The sequence below is a fragment of the Chroicocephalus ridibundus genome, chromosome 17, assembly GCF_963924245.1.
Source record: "Chroicocephalus ridibundus chromosome 17, bChrRid1.1, whole genome shotgun sequence".
NCBI lineage: Eukaryota > Metazoa > Chordata > Aves > Charadriiformes > Laridae > Chroicocephalus > Chroicocephalus ridibundus.
In genome coordinates this window covers 1,845,173-1,859,703 of record NC_086300.1, presented here as the reverse complement: position 1 = coordinate 1,859,703, position 14,531 = coordinate 1,845,173, and the positions used below count along the sequence as shown (strand labels likewise).

At 50.3% G+C, this 14,531-nt stretch overlaps 1 protein-coding gene across 1 annotated transcript; it reads right to left on the bottom strand.

The window, feature by feature from the left end:
• Positions 1-8,805: 8,805 nt before the first annotated feature.
• On the bottom strand, positions 8,806-11,669 carry HOXB2 (homeobox B2). The gene is made up of 2 exons (XM_063354684.1): positions 11,124-11,669; positions 8,806-9,953 (listed from the first exon to the last, which is right to left on the bottom strand). The coding sequence occupies exons 1-2, from the start codon at positions 11,515-11,517 to the stop codon at positions 9,322-9,324; spliced, it is 1,026 nt and encodes a 341-aa protein (XP_063210754.1). The 5' UTR covers positions 11,518-11,669; the 3' UTR covers positions 8,806-9,321.
• Positions 11,670-14,531: the final 2,862 nt, after the last annotated feature.

The following is a 14,531-nucleotide window of genomic DNA, read 5'->3' as shown; positions in this document are numbered from 1 at the left end:
CTGCCACTGATGGAGGAGGGTCAGCCTGTTTTGGGGGGGATTCCGCCTGCCCTACAACCTTTAGATAGTATGTCAAAGCTGTAAAACTTCCTTCCATGCATCGCTGGCCCTCGAACCCCTCAGCCTTCGGCGGGGCCGGGGTGGGGGCAGGGGGAGGCGGCCACGTGGTCCGCCCCCAGCCCAATGAGCGAGGGGCTCCTGAAGTTTGTCACATCTCTGAGCTCATCCATCAAGGCCCTGACATTTGCATGACAAAGGGGTTTCAATCAAACCCTGCCCATCAATCTGATAACAACACGAATACGTCAAAATCTTTCCTCAAAGACTTTAAAAGAGAGGAGGGAGGTGGGGTGCGGGGAGGTGGAGGGGAAGAGGGGCTGGGGGAAGAATTAGAATTATACACAACTGTTTTAAGTGCTAAAAAGGCTCCCAAGTTATGCGAGTAGCCAGTTTCAGCAGAACTTCCCCTTACCCCAACTTAAAAAGGTTTTCCCCAATCCTAGCTCCATCTGAGAAAAAGAAAGACAGAGGGAAAAGAGGTAGGGAGGTCTGACTACTCTTTCCCCCAGGCACAAAAGGATGCTCTTTTCTTCATTTCGAAACTTTGCCTACAAAGTGGCTTGAAGATGTTTTGCGTTTTCTGGGCTGAAGAGTCTAATAAAAGCTCCGAAGAAAAAAAAGGCTCCGTGTGTTCTAATTTTGCCACACCGGCTTTGTGTCTAGGGCCAGTGTGGGTAAAAGCAACATAATTAAATCAATATTCTAATGAGGCCATGAAATAAAGTTAGGAAGACAGAATGTCTTTTGTTGGAGAAATACCATGCCCAGTTTAGCAGTTGGAGGAATGGAACTAAAAATGATCCGTATGTCTATCTTCATGTCCTCCTACCCATCCACTCACCCATGCACCTACCTATCTACACATTTACTACTGAAAACAGCAGCTGTTTTAAGGGCTTTAACCAATGCTGGAACTTTAAGCTCCTCTTTTCCATGGCAAACCTGGTTTGATCTTTCTCCAAATCTGTTGCCACTGGAGCTTTCCCCTAGCAGAGTCCAGCTGATGAGTAGGTGGAAAGACACTGACTTCAGGCCGGCCACTCCACTGCTGAGAGAATGGAAACATAGGTAGGCAACATTTATTTACTTGTTAGCAGAAGGGAGACAAGAGCACCCAACAATATGACGCCCACAGTCATTTGTTACTTGTCAAGATATTTACTGGTTATTCAGCCTCTAAGAAGAACCAGGAGGGCTCTTTTTTTTTTTTTTTCTTTCCCCAGGCCAAAAGTTCACTTTGAAAGGCATAAACACGGCCTTCAGTTGGTAGGTTTGGCTGATGCAACACGTTGGGGTAACATTTGTTAAGAAACTGCAACACAGACAGCCACGACACCAACCTTCCTCCCTCCTTTAAATCCCCCCCGAGAGAAAGTGTGAGTTTTAGCCAATTACAATTCTCGCCCTTCAATAAAAAGAATAAGGAGAAAACTATTTCCAGAGCTGCGTGCCTATTTATTCATTTATTCTGCCGACTTTGCTGATGCTGAGATATTCAAGAAGAAAATCTTTCAGGTTACAAATGTTCTCTGAAACTCGCTACCTCCTTTTTTGCATAAAACAACCAAAAGTGATTATAAAGATTCAAAGCAACTCTCATGTCATTCCACTTGCAAGAGAAATCGGTTTCTAATTTGATTCCAGGAGTGCTTTTTATATTATGTTGCACTCGCGTTTAAATTTAATGTATTATATTTAAACGATGTCTACAATAGATGATTTATGGGTGTAAAATGAAAAAAGAAAAGGATAGATGTTTATTTCATCCATGAATCAATTGTTTCATATTGTCTGATAATTTTCCACTGTGATCTCACTCCACTGTTACATTAAGGAGATGCTTTATGTCATTAAAATACAGCTGTCTTCTGGAGTTTCAGAATTAGCTCCGAGAGAGTTCACTGCTGCGGAGTTAGGGAGGAAAAAGTTTTGCTATTCACCTCCTCCCAGCGAAGGCTAAACCAAAGTTTAGACCTGAGGCAGCTCTGGGTGAAAGCACGGAGTTTCTTTGGTAGATGGGAAAATCAGCCAGGACGGGATCAAAATTTCAGCCATGAAATGCAGTAAGTATCCCGACCCGAGCAGGGGATGAAATGAGGTCCCCGGGCTCCTGGACTCCAACCCCACTTTTGGGGGAAAGTGAAGATATTGGGGAGGTGGGTGTGTGAAAGTGAAGATAGAGCTGAGGAGGGCATGTGCGGAGGTGAAGTCACTTTGGCAAAGGCTTTTTTTGTCTCTCAGTTGAGGTAACTGTCAGATCACGAAAGGTGGGGTGTTGGAGCCGATTTCCCCCCAGAAAGGAAGTCCAGGCGGCAGGATACCGGGCAGGTCTCGGGGTGTGCTGGTTTCCCACCCCCTGCCCGGAGCCGGCACACCCGGGGCTCCCCTGGCCGCCCCTCCCCGGAGCTGCCAGGCTGACGGCCCCGGGCAGGGCGAGCGGGGTAGCAGCGCTTCAGCCCACGCTGTCCTCCGGCTGACCTCCCCAAAGTGGCACGGTCTTCCCCAAAATGTATGGCTTGTGGTGACTGCGCGGTATTTTCGAAAACCGCAGCGTCAACGTGCATGCAGGCGCACTGGGAACGGCTTAGGAATCGCTTTTCCGAATTTCCTGCTTAGCCCCTCACCCTGGATCCGATATAAAATTGCTGCTGTTATTATTATTGATTTCCATTCCCCTTGTGGAGAAGGTGTGAGACCCAGTTTCGGTGCAGACCTTCATAACCTGCAGGAGAAAGAAATACCACATTATTGTTAACAAGCAATCGCCGGGTGAGCCTATCACACGTTTATTTATGTAAAACCTCCTTTATGGGGAGCTGAGAGAGGGAAGGCGGTCAAACAAAAGGTGTTGGTGGAGGTTCTCAAATTATCAGAGCTTTCTCCTATATCCCCCCGAAATAGTTACTTAGCCTTTCACTATATTAACTACTTGATTTTCACTTATGTATAGAGGGAGACAGTAATTATTCCTACCCCCTAAACTACAGACGGTGCCGTTTTGGGGATGCTGCTGTTGTTCACAAAACAGGATTAAAACAAATTCTCGAGAGATGGATGATGCTAGAAGGTGAGCGGGGAATTTTTAGCTCTTTGATTCCTGGAAAAAGAAACTCTGCTGTCCAGGAGCGTGGTCGGCTGCTCGGTGGGAGGCAGAAGAAATCACTTCTTTACCTCCTGGTCCCGATTCCTTGCCCGGCACTGTGTGTGCGGGACTCCGCAGAGCTGCATCCCCGCTCCCCGAGAGCCGATGCTGGCCTGAAGCACTTCGGGAGCTACCGCCCCTAAACCGCAGGCTTTTTTTGATGAGCAGATAAGAAATGAGGAGGTCACCAGCAGAATAAGGTTTTGGTGGCGGGGGACTTACGATGCCCACCACAGGCATCCCGTGCCCTTGGCCCCTCCATCCACCCCGAGGCAAATCCCGGGGCAGCTCATCTGCTCGCACACCCACACCCCCTCACTACAAAATGGGGCTTTTGACCCCCTAGGGAAAACCACGACTTTTGTTCCAACCCGATGAAGATATCGTATTAAAATAAACCTTTTCTTGAGAGCAGTTTCTCCCTTTTAGCGGCATAAAGCGGTTCCACAAAACCCGGGGCTGCAGCAGCCTGGCGGCGGGGAGAGCAGGGGACATTTCTCCCTTCCCTAAGAGACGGTTTGTTTGATTTCAAACAACTCTCCTGACATGAGGGATAGGGCCCTTCTGAAGGCGGTTTGTGGAAACACGTCTTATAAGAAATCTTAACGCGAGAAGTTTTCTGTGCAGGCGACACAGAAGGAATGTAGCGTTTCCAAAGGCTCCAGAGTGCTCCGAGTCTTCAGATACTTCGTTTTGGAGTTAAATATAACTCTCTGCAGAGAAAGTTTGTGTCGTGCGTAAGAAATGTCACTTTTGGCTCCTGGCGGGGTGATTTATAAGAAGCACTGCTGACGCTGGGGGTGCGTGTTTGGCTGCGGACTTCGTTATCACCAAAAAGGACTCGTCCCTAGAAATTGTCAGAGAAATTTATAGCCCCGGCATGTGTCTTGGTTAGATCATAGCCTGCTAAGCTATATTTGGGGCTAAAAACTGAAGAGGGGAAAATAAAACTGAATATGGAAAAATCCTTCAGAGTTTGGGAGTCCAAAGAAATGCAGAAGGAATCCTTTTAATGAGTTACAAGCGCCGGGCTATCCCCGAGCTGCAGAATAAATACGGGACAATTAAGATAAGATACAATAGTTCTTATCTGCCGCTCTCGGGAGCGGGGCGGGCGCGGCGGCGGGGACCGGCCGGGCGCCGGGCGGGGGACCGGCACCGTGACCAGCTCCAGCACGATGTCGTGAGGGTCCCTGGACGGGGACTGTCCGCAGGTGGTCAGCGTCCCCCGGAGGGGATGGGCGCCTCTTAACCAGGGAAAGGGACGTGTTTTGTGTTCTCGATCTCCTGAACAATACTTTGAGTGGAAGATTTGGGTGAGAAATGCCTCTTTCGATATTTTTCCTTCTCAGGATGGCACTAACCGCTCAAATCCCGCCTCCTCCTGCGCCAAAACATCAAATTCCTCCTCCGACGGCTCTGGGGAACCTGTCCTGTTTCCCTGTGAATCCCATCGGCTATTTCTCTCTGGTCCCCAGGGCAGGGGTGTGTCTGTAAACCGGCTCGTCTTACTAATGAGGATCATTTAAGCCTTTCTACTGGGTGAGGGCGAGAGGAGAGGTCTGTATCTGCTGCTCCTGCGTGCAGCGGTGCTTTCTCTCGTAGCAGGCAGACCCTGTGCGCTCCTTATCCCGGCCGAGCCCCGCTCCGGGCCGTCCTTGCCTTCCCCCAGGGCAGCTCGGCAACCCCGAGGGAGCCTCGCCCGGGCCCGGTTGGCTCTGGGCTCAGGGCCGGCCTCGGGCAGCTCCAGGGGGATGCACGGCCGGGACCGAACCCGAGGGGTCCCAAACCCTCCGCGTTTCGTTCAGATCCAGCATCTGGCAGGCCCGGCGTGGGCTAACTCGACCAAAACCCGCCCTTTAATAAGTGCATGAATTTATTAATAACTTCATCGACGTTGCTAATATGAATAGGTCCGCATTATTAATATCCACCAGCGTTAAACAGTATTCCACTGGGGATGAGGACTAGATTCACGTGGGCGAACTGCAGCGTTTCTTAAGTTAGTTTCCCCGGACCCGGCAATCTGTATTTTCCCCTGCGATGTATATAAAGAGGGAAAAAAATATCCGGCAAAGCTGGGATAGAGGCGGGAGGTGCCAGGATGTCGAGCAGGAGGTGGTTCCCTCTGCCAGCTCCTTCCTTTGATGGTGGTGGAGCATTAGGGGCACTCCTCAAGCTCTGGCCACAGAGGACTGGGATGCGGTCAAGTGCTGGAAAAGAATGCTACAACACAGCTGGGAAAACGGTCCCTGGAAGGATATTCCCGGAAAGCCGGAGTCTGGCACCGGCAGCTGAGGAAGACTGGGATGAATCCCCAGGAGAAGTTAACTCTTCCCACCTCACCCATCAAAGGCTCAGCTCCTTCTTCCCTCTCTCCCCCGCGTTTCCTTCACAGAAGGTTTTCCGCCTCGAGCCTTCCCATAGCTCGAATGGGTTGGTTCAACATCTTCAGGGCTTCGAGTAGCTCTTTAGCAAACACATCCCCAGACTAGATCAGCACAAGATAAATATTACTTTAACACCCCTACAACACGTGCGAGCGTATCTCATTTGCATATTTCTAGGTTAATAATCGTGAGGCAATTGCAGTGTTTTGACAACGATCAAGAGCTGAATACGCTTAATATGCTTAATATATGCCCTCCAGTTGCACAGAACAGAAGGGCAGGGTTGCAAATATGCATTCCCCATTTGTTTGACATTTTGAAGAAGGTAAAGAATGGCTGAACTAATGGCGAAATCTTACAGTCATTCAATAATTTAGATTTTATTGAATATTCCCCTTCTTTCCTCCGACATTTCAGTCTTGCTAATTAGGACAAATAAGAAGGGGCCTGCTGTTAGCAAGGATAATAACTGGCGAGGTTCCATTTATTAAGTCACTTTCCGTGGGTGTAGAATTGATCTGTGGCTGTGACTGGCATGCTTTCTAGACCTGCAGCAACTTTGAGAAGTCATTATGATCTGCAGCAGGGCCCTTGTTAGAGATTTGTATTGATAAGGTGTCAGGGTTTACGTTGGGGGGTTCGTGGAAACCCCTTCCCCGCTCCCGTCCCATCCTGGCGCTGGGGGGAAGCCGCCCCCTCCCAGCTCCCTGCAAAGGGTGACCCTGCAGTGGACGGTGTCCCTCTTGTCCCCTCCCCTCCGCCTCTCCCTTCCCCTCCTCCCTTCCCCACGGAAAGGGCGTGTGTGTTTGTGGAAATCCGCTGCACGATCGATTTGCGGAGAGATCTATCTATGTGCACCTATTTTTGAAGTTGAATAAGAAGTTCCCTTCTTTGGAGGGACAAAGGGGATGTGCAGATCCATGATCTGGACCGGGACCGGGCAGGGCTGAGCGGCCCTGGGGACCGGAGAGGGCCCCGCCGTTGCGAGCACGGACTGCCCGGCAGCGCTCGGGGCTCTTGGCGTGGGCCAGCCCCGACCGTCTGATTCCCTGCTCCTGCCGTCCCCCAACAAGCCTGTATTCAGGCTTGCGAGGGGGAGGAGGCGGGAGGAGAAATATGTAAAGCACTGGAACAAATGGCGCTTTGATAGACAACGTCTGGCAGTGCCAACGCTGCCGCTGAGTATGTTCCAGAAGCTGGAGATATTAAATAAACTTAAAGATAATGAATAGCCTTCTGTGGTACTTGGGCTGTGCCTGGGTTTTCTTCCCCCACGAATGGCTCTGGGACTTCCAGAGCGAAGAGGAACCGGTGAGAGAGGGCAGCGCGATGGGGGAGGCATGTGATGACTCCCAGGCTGGGATGCGAAGGCAACTCGTCTGCAGGCAGCGCAAACTATGCACTAGGCGCTTCCTTTTATTTATGGGAAGGTGTTAAGTAATGTTCACTTGCATATTTTAATTGCAATCTACTTCGATTTTCAATATAAACCTACTCTTTCCCGGAGTGAGATGCTAGCAGGTTTGAAACGTCTGCTCGTTTGGTAGGGAAAGAGGCTGGCAATATTATTAAGAATAAAAAGGTAGCCGTAAAATCACCCCCTCTATCTTACAGCGGGAAGAGACAATCCAGATCTTCGCGCAGCAATTTCGAAAACATCTGTCGAGGGCTTGCTTTATTTTATTTTATTTCTTTTCACAGCCCGAAGTAGAAAGCAAGCCTGGCTTCTGATGCTCTTAATCCGAAATAAAATATCGGGCCACCTCGCGGAAGTTTCCCGGACTCCACGGTTCTCCCGGGGACTCCTGGGGGAGGGGGTGGGTGACACCTCCCAGGCCAGCCCCAGGGACGCAACAACGGCCCGGGACCCTGCGGGGTGGGGGGTGGGGGACGGCAGCCCCCCGAGGAAACCCCCCGAAGGCCAGACCATAAAAAATAACCCTAACCCTAAAGAATAAGGCTGGTGGCAACGCCGCTTGTCATGGCCGCTCCGCTCTTCTCCGCGGCTCCCTGCGCCATTTTAAGGCCGCGGGTCCCCCCCATGATTCCCGGCCGCTCGCCTCCTGCCCCACGCTCCCCCCGAGCTCGCCTTTCCGCTTTACTTTCGCACAAACCCCGCTTGAACGCCTACCAAATTTCTGCCGTGGCTGAGGAAACACCAATGACTTAGCAAAGACGTAATATGATTTATTTTGGGTGTCACCGCGATTGATTCCTGCGCTGACCCCTTTTCATTCATAAGCCTCCCCACCCCCCCCGCCTCACTCTCCCTCCTTGATATATGAGTTTTGTATTTAAAATTACATGTTGCCAGAAAGCTTTCGTAAAGGGATCCGCGAGCCGGGACAGAGCAGCACAAATTGCTGTGGAAGGAGATCACAGATTTATAAGGCTCGGGGTGGTGGGGGTGTGTGTGTGTGTGTGCTGGTTTGTACTGTTGAAAAAAGGAGAGGAAAAAAGAAAGGCCTTTTTCAGGCTGATCTCTTACCCCTTTTTCCTCTATAGCATTTATTTGTTGACTAAAGTGCTGCCACGCACCACCCTCCCAGGGTGGATTTTTTGCATTTTCTCAAAATCCTCCCTTTCCGCCTCTTTTTTGGTACTCCGGGGCATTTACAACACCCATAATCGCGATATGGCACGGCTGTGTTTTCTGCTGCAAGAGCCGAGAGAAGGGGGAGTGGGCTGAAGGCAAGAAGCGGCGCTCGCCTGGCCAGGCCGGGCTGTGGGAGAAGCGCGGGGGGGTGGGGGGCGGGATCGCCGCGGGGAACGGGCCGCGGAATGTGCGGGGGCTCCGCGGAGCGGCCGCGGCCCCCGCGCCTCTCCGAGCCCGGCCTTTGTGTCGGTTTCCATCCCTTTATCCGGAGATTTCCTTACAGGAGGGATTTGCAGTTACAAAAATATAACCGCAAACATTAAAATTGGAAACAAATGTCTGCTTTGGTTTGGTAAAAAAATTAAATAAATAAAAACCAATGCAAACAGAACTGAATACAGCAAATATTTCTGACTCCCGAAGCCTCTTGAAGTGTTAGTTGGGAGCAATGTCTTTTGTCTCCTCTCTCAATGCACACGAGGAGATCATTACTGCAAAGCAGGAAGGAGGAAGGCGAATGATTTAGGCAAAAAATATCACATTTTCGAAAGAAATATGTAGCAACACACGTTTCTTGGTTTTATAAAGACATTTATTTACTCTATGAAAATAATGTACAATAAATAATTTGCCATTTACTATTAAAGGATTTGAATAAATAGTCTACATCTAAAACTTAAAAAGAGGAAGGAAAATTCCTCTGTTTTTATTTTATTTTATTAAGAAATCTAAAAGTCTCGTTCTGATTCCTGAGAAAGTCGCTTGAAGGATTTACAAATGTTTTCTCTTGGGGGCTGGCATCTCTGACGTGCGTGAGAACTATCGGGTGCTTTCTTTAAAATAAATAAGAAAAAAATATTAAAACTATACTTAAATACCTGCATTTAGCAAAACTCGGGCCGTTCTTTCATGTGAGCCTCCTAGAATAAATATTGGGAGGGTGATGCGGGTCCCACAGTGTGAGAAGCTTTAAAAGAAAGTGTTTGGGGGGTGGAATGAGGTGATTGAATGAGAGATGGCTGGGGTTTATTTTTGGGGTGCCCCCCCTCCTTGCGGAAGCCTGGGGGGAGCTGGCGGTGGCTCGGGACGGGACAGAAACCAGAAACGGCGAGGCGGGCGGGGAGCGGGGGCGGCTATTGGAAATTTAAATGTTGCAAATCTATAGTACAAAGTGCGCTTGTAAAAAAGTCCAAGTCTTCCTCGGAGAAGTGGACGGGGCTCTCCAGGGAGCCCTGGAGACCGGGGGAAAGCCCCTCCGAGAGCTGCAGGCAGGACTCTGCCGAGAAGATGCTCAGCTCTGGCAACAAAGGCGAGTCCTGGCTCTCGGGGTAGGCACGGTCCGAGGGGCCGGCGACGGCCCCGGGCTCCCCCCTGGCCCCCGCCGCCGCGAACCGCGGGCTCCCGGGCTCCTCGCTCCCCGGCTTCTCCCTCCGGTAGGGCCCGCCGGTCTCCGGAGCCGGCCCGAAAGCCGGGCTCTCCTCAGCCTCCTCCGCCGGGTCGCTGCCCTCGTCCAGGTTGGGGTAGGCGAGATCCCCGTCAGGGGTTTCTTTGTACTGGGTTTGCCTCTTGTGCTTCATCCGGCGGTTCTGGAACCAGACCTTGACTTGCCGCTCGGTGAGGTCGAGCAGAGCCGCGATTTCCACCCGCCGGGGCCTGCAGAGGTATTTGTTGAAGTGAAATTCCTTCTCCAGCTCCAGCAGCTGCGTGTTGGTGTACGCGGTCCGGAGCCTCCTGGAGCCGCTGGTGTCTGCCAGCCCCTGGATGTCTTAAACACATAAAAAACCGCACGTTGCAAAGAGAGGGAGCGGGGGCAAGCGGAGGGTCCGGATCCGTCCCCTCCCTGTTGCGGGCAGGGCAGAGCCGTGCCCCGCATTAACGAGCATGAGTGTGTGTGGGGGGGAGCCGCTACGGGAAAAAAATAAATGTTTTATTAAACTCTTCCCACCGTGGAAGAGGCTTGGAAATCACTTTCCTTGTCCCACGGAGGAGAAAGGATTTTTCTCCCTGGCCCCTTCCTTCAGGGACCTTCCTTCTCTGCCATCTTCGCGAACAAGGGGAATTTCGACCCTTTCCTTCCTTTTATTTTTTTTTTTCTTTTGCCGGTAGTCCGGGGACGGACGCTGTGGGGCTTTGATTTCATTATTCCTGTATTATCTGGCCAATGAGCTCCGGTGTCCGCCCTTCTCCTGCCCGGCGTTTACCTGAACGGTGCCATTAAAATACTGAAACACTGAATTGTGCCTTAAACACTTTGTCCCGGGGGAAGGAGGGTCCCTGTCCAGGGCTGCTGAGCTCCCCGGCCAAGAGGAGCCTCAGGGAGAGGTTATCACTTTATTGGGGGATTAGGGGGGATTTGGGGGTGTATTTAGTTTATTTTGCCATGAGGAACTGGCTCTCCCCACTGTGCTGGGCGCTGAGAGTCCAGCTCTCGCTCTTTCCACTTCCCCATCCTGCTGGGAGCAGCCGCCGCGTTACCCACCCGTCTTTCTTTCCCCCCTCCGCTCTTCCTTCGGGTTTTTTGGCTTTTTTTTCCCCTCCTGTAGGCTGTAAAAAAAAAAATAACTCAGGGCTGGGAGGGAAAATCAAACAAATGGAGCTGTGGCTCGGCTGCCAGGTCCCCCCGCTGGAGCTAATAAAGAGCCCGGCTCCCCCCGGCCCCCTCTCCCTCTTTGCTTTCGCAGGAGTTACATCAATTTGCTCTTTTATTTGCGGGGGGAGAAGGCAGGAGAACCCCCCCCCTCCCTCGGCTGTGTACATTGCTGCGGTGTATTTTATTGCGTGACATGCGTTCGGGGGAGGTGCGGGGCAAAGTCTGCTGGGGGGCGGGGGGGGCTGGGGTAGGGCTGCTCTGGGGTCGGGGAGTGGGGGGCATTGTTTATTATTCGGATCCTCTCCGATTTCAGCAAACACCCCCTCACCCCCTCATTATACGAACCTGCAGGAGATCCTGCGGCAGGGACCGGCACCGAGGAAGATGATGGGGGGGAAGAGGAGGAAGAAGAGGATGGAGCCTGGGTAGATTTCTTGGAGGATTTCTTCTCCTTCATCCAGGGGAATTCCGCTGCCAAGGGGCCGGGCTGTGCCGGAGGCTGGGGCTGGAGCTGGAGCAGGCCATGAGATGCTCTTTTTTGGCTCCTCGGTCTTGCCTGGCTGCTGGAACAAGGATTCAGGCTGAGGACGGTTTGCTCAAAAGGAGGAGGAATTAATGTCGAGTCCTTGATTGATGAAGTTTGAAATGTCTCCAGGACAGCGGGAAGAGACGTCAGGCACTCTGCGAGCGAAGGCTGGCTATTTATAAACCCGATCTCCCTCTCAAATTCAAAATTCATGGCTTTTCCAGGGCCCAGGGTTTAAAAAGTGGGAGGGGGGAAGAGGGAGGAGGAGGGGGAGAGGGAAAGAAATCTGAGGGCCTCAGTTTTTATGGCAGTGATGATGATGGTTCTCGGGCTTTTTATAATTGTTATATTGCTGATAATACAGGCGTATGGGGACCTTGCTCTATTAAACTCGAGACTGGGGCGAAATTGCAGCCAATTCCTGGTCACGTGGCCAGCCCTGGCCAATGGCAGGCGGGGCCTGGTGGCAAACAGAAAGCATTATTTTCTTTAATTGATTAAAAAAGGCGAGAGAAGATCCCCAGAAAAGTCCCCTCCTCCCCTCCGCCGCCATCCCTCCTCGGCCGGCCGCGGGGCGACGGGCGGCTCTGCCGGGGCCGGGGGCTGCGGCCAGGGAGCTGCTGCCTGCGCTGCCTGCCCTGCCTGTGCCGTGCGGCTCCAGACTCCCTCGCTGAGCTCCCGAGTGTTTGTACCCCCGAGGAGGGGGGAAACCAGGCGTGGGAAAAGGGGCTTTCCCCCCCTCCGAGGAAATGCAGCCAGGGAAACGCAGCCTAAACCGCGAGCCAGACGGGATCTCGGGTCTGGCAACCGAGGCCGGGAGTGCCTGATGCATTTGCATATCATATATATATATATATGTATTGCAGAGCTTGGGAAGTTCGAGCCAGCAGGAGGGTTTGGTCAGGAGGTTTGTGTCTGGGTCTGGGTATGAACACTTAGGAAATCAAGTGAGCTTTCAAGTCAAGTATATTTAAATCGGCCTGATTTACCTGGTTAAATTACTTTTAAAGGAACCGCATAATCCTTCTGCTTCTAAAGCCAGACTTAATGGATTCTTTGTGCTTTTCTTAAAGGCCAAACATATTTTAAGGTCACGGATATCTTTGAAATCACGTTTCTTCCTTCCCATCTTTTTTCCCCCTTTTCCCCCACCGCCAATAAACAGCGCCACTTCCAGAGTTTACAAAATAAATAAATAAAACGAAAAGCCATTTCCCAGGAAGATTTTTTTTCTTCCTTTTAAAGTGCCCGGGTCCACACAAACCAAAAAGAAGAGAGAAACGATCAATCTTTTTCTCGAAAGACTTTTGACAGCTCGGCCTAACTCAGCGAACAAATTTGGCTTTTGCTAAAGAGTTACTTAAACCAAGAAAGATTCAAGAAGTTTAATTCAAGGGTCTGAATTCAGGAAGTCTAGGAAGCAAAAATTTGGGGGGAGGAAAAAAAATAAGCTTCTTGTGGTAGAATGGAAATGTGGCTGGTTTGCAGTTTGTTTGTTCAAGGTCCATTTCTCCCATTTTGCAGCAGAGAGGGACTGGCGGGGCTGCATTCACGCAGGGAGAAGCCTAGAAACTTTTGTCAGTTCAAGCATCTGTGTGGGTGGTAAGGGTTTCTGAGAAACACATAATAAATCTAAAGCTGAAGCCGAGGCCGAAGCGCAGTTTAGCAAAGGGTGGGGGGAAGAAAATAAAAAAGCATTTACAAAACGCAGCTTGATTGAAGGGAGAATTTCCATAAATATTTCCTATATGTGAACACACTTACCGAAATCAGCATAAATCTACTCAATCTCGGCAGATCAGGACTTTTATAAAAATTAATAGTTGAGTTTCCGGTCATTTCTTGCTTGTTTGGTTTAAAGTGGCATTTGGGGGGTCTCGGGCTTTGCCCCGAGGCTGCCAGTTCCTCCCCGTGCTTTGAGGGACGGGGTGGGGAGCTGGGAGACAGCGAAAGAGTTTGGGATGCAAAAGGAAAACTCTTTCCATCCGTTTCCAGCTGGTCTCGCTGCTTTTGCTAACACTAAAGTTGCAAGGAAATAAAATGAAAGAAAGAAGGAAAGAAGGAAAGAGAAAGAAAGAAAGAAAGAAAGAAAGAAAGAAAGAAAGAAAGAAAGAAAGAAAGAAAGAAAGAAAGAAAGAAAGAAAGAAAGAAAGAAAGAAAGAAAGAAAGAAAGAAAGAAAGAAAGAAAGAAAGAAAGAAAGAAAGAAAGAAAGAAAGAAAATAAAAAACCTCTTGGGGAAAGAGGGATTTTTTCCCACGCACCAGACGGAGGCACAAGAAAAGAAATATCTCCCTCCTCAAGGGGCAAGGCATCACCTTATACGAATAAATTCACAGAGTTAGTGAGCGACAGAGAAATGCAATAATTGTAAAACAAACCCAGGCCTGCTTCTTTAGTGCAAATTAAAGTGGGGCTGTGAGGAGCTGGAGGAGGGGGAGCCCATCGCCAAACTGAGAGGTGTCACGCTCCGAGCCTCGGAATTGCCTTCTTTTTTCCACGATTTTAACTAGCTCCTGGGAATCCCTGACACAAACCCCAGCAACATGGCGACCGGGATGCGAGGCTGGGAAAATTATATTCAAGGAGGGGGGGTGGGGGGGTAGAAGCCAACGACAAACCCAAGCCCAACCCAAGCTCTTGTTCTTTGAGCCGATCCCAATCAGACCCTGCACGCTTTTATGCTTTTAAATTACAGTATCCCCGAATGGTAAATTGCTCTCTGCATGGACGGGCATAACCCAGCCCCGGTCCTGGGGAGAAAAACAAGCCCTGTCTCTCTGTTATACCGTTATTTATTATTGCACGAAGGTTATAATTATTAACCTGGAACTTCATTTATTAAGAGAGAGCAGAGATAGAAAGAAACGCGAGATCATTTCTCATGTAAAGCTTTCTCCACTCGACCTTTTTATACGTGTGGGTTTATCCAGGCACCTATGGACGTCCCTGGCTGTGCACACCTGCGTGTGTAAAATACGGATGCACACACTCCTTATTTCTACAGCCCAGCTCTTTTTTTCGGTACTTTTTACAGCCTTTTCACCCTTTTCTCCCGGCAACAATCAAATCCCCCCTCTCTTTTCCTCCGGAGGGGACCTTCCTCTCTTCACCAGCCACAGAAATGGAGCATTTGGAGCCTGACAAACAGTTCACCCCCTTTCCAGAGCCATAAAACTTTTACGGGCCCTCGCTGCTTTAATATAAGTTTTCTTAGGGCTTTAGAGCA

Excerpts from the sequence above, each read along its gene's own strand:
- HOXB2 (XM_063354684.1), bottom strand. The coding sequence starts at position 11,517 with ATGAATTTTGAATTTGAGAGGGAGATCGGGTTTATAAATAGCCAGCCT. Across the intron at positions 9,954-11,123 it reads TGCCGCAGGATCTCCTGCAG|ACATCCAGGGGCTGGCAGAC; the intron begins GTTCGTATAATG and ends TATGTGTTTAAG.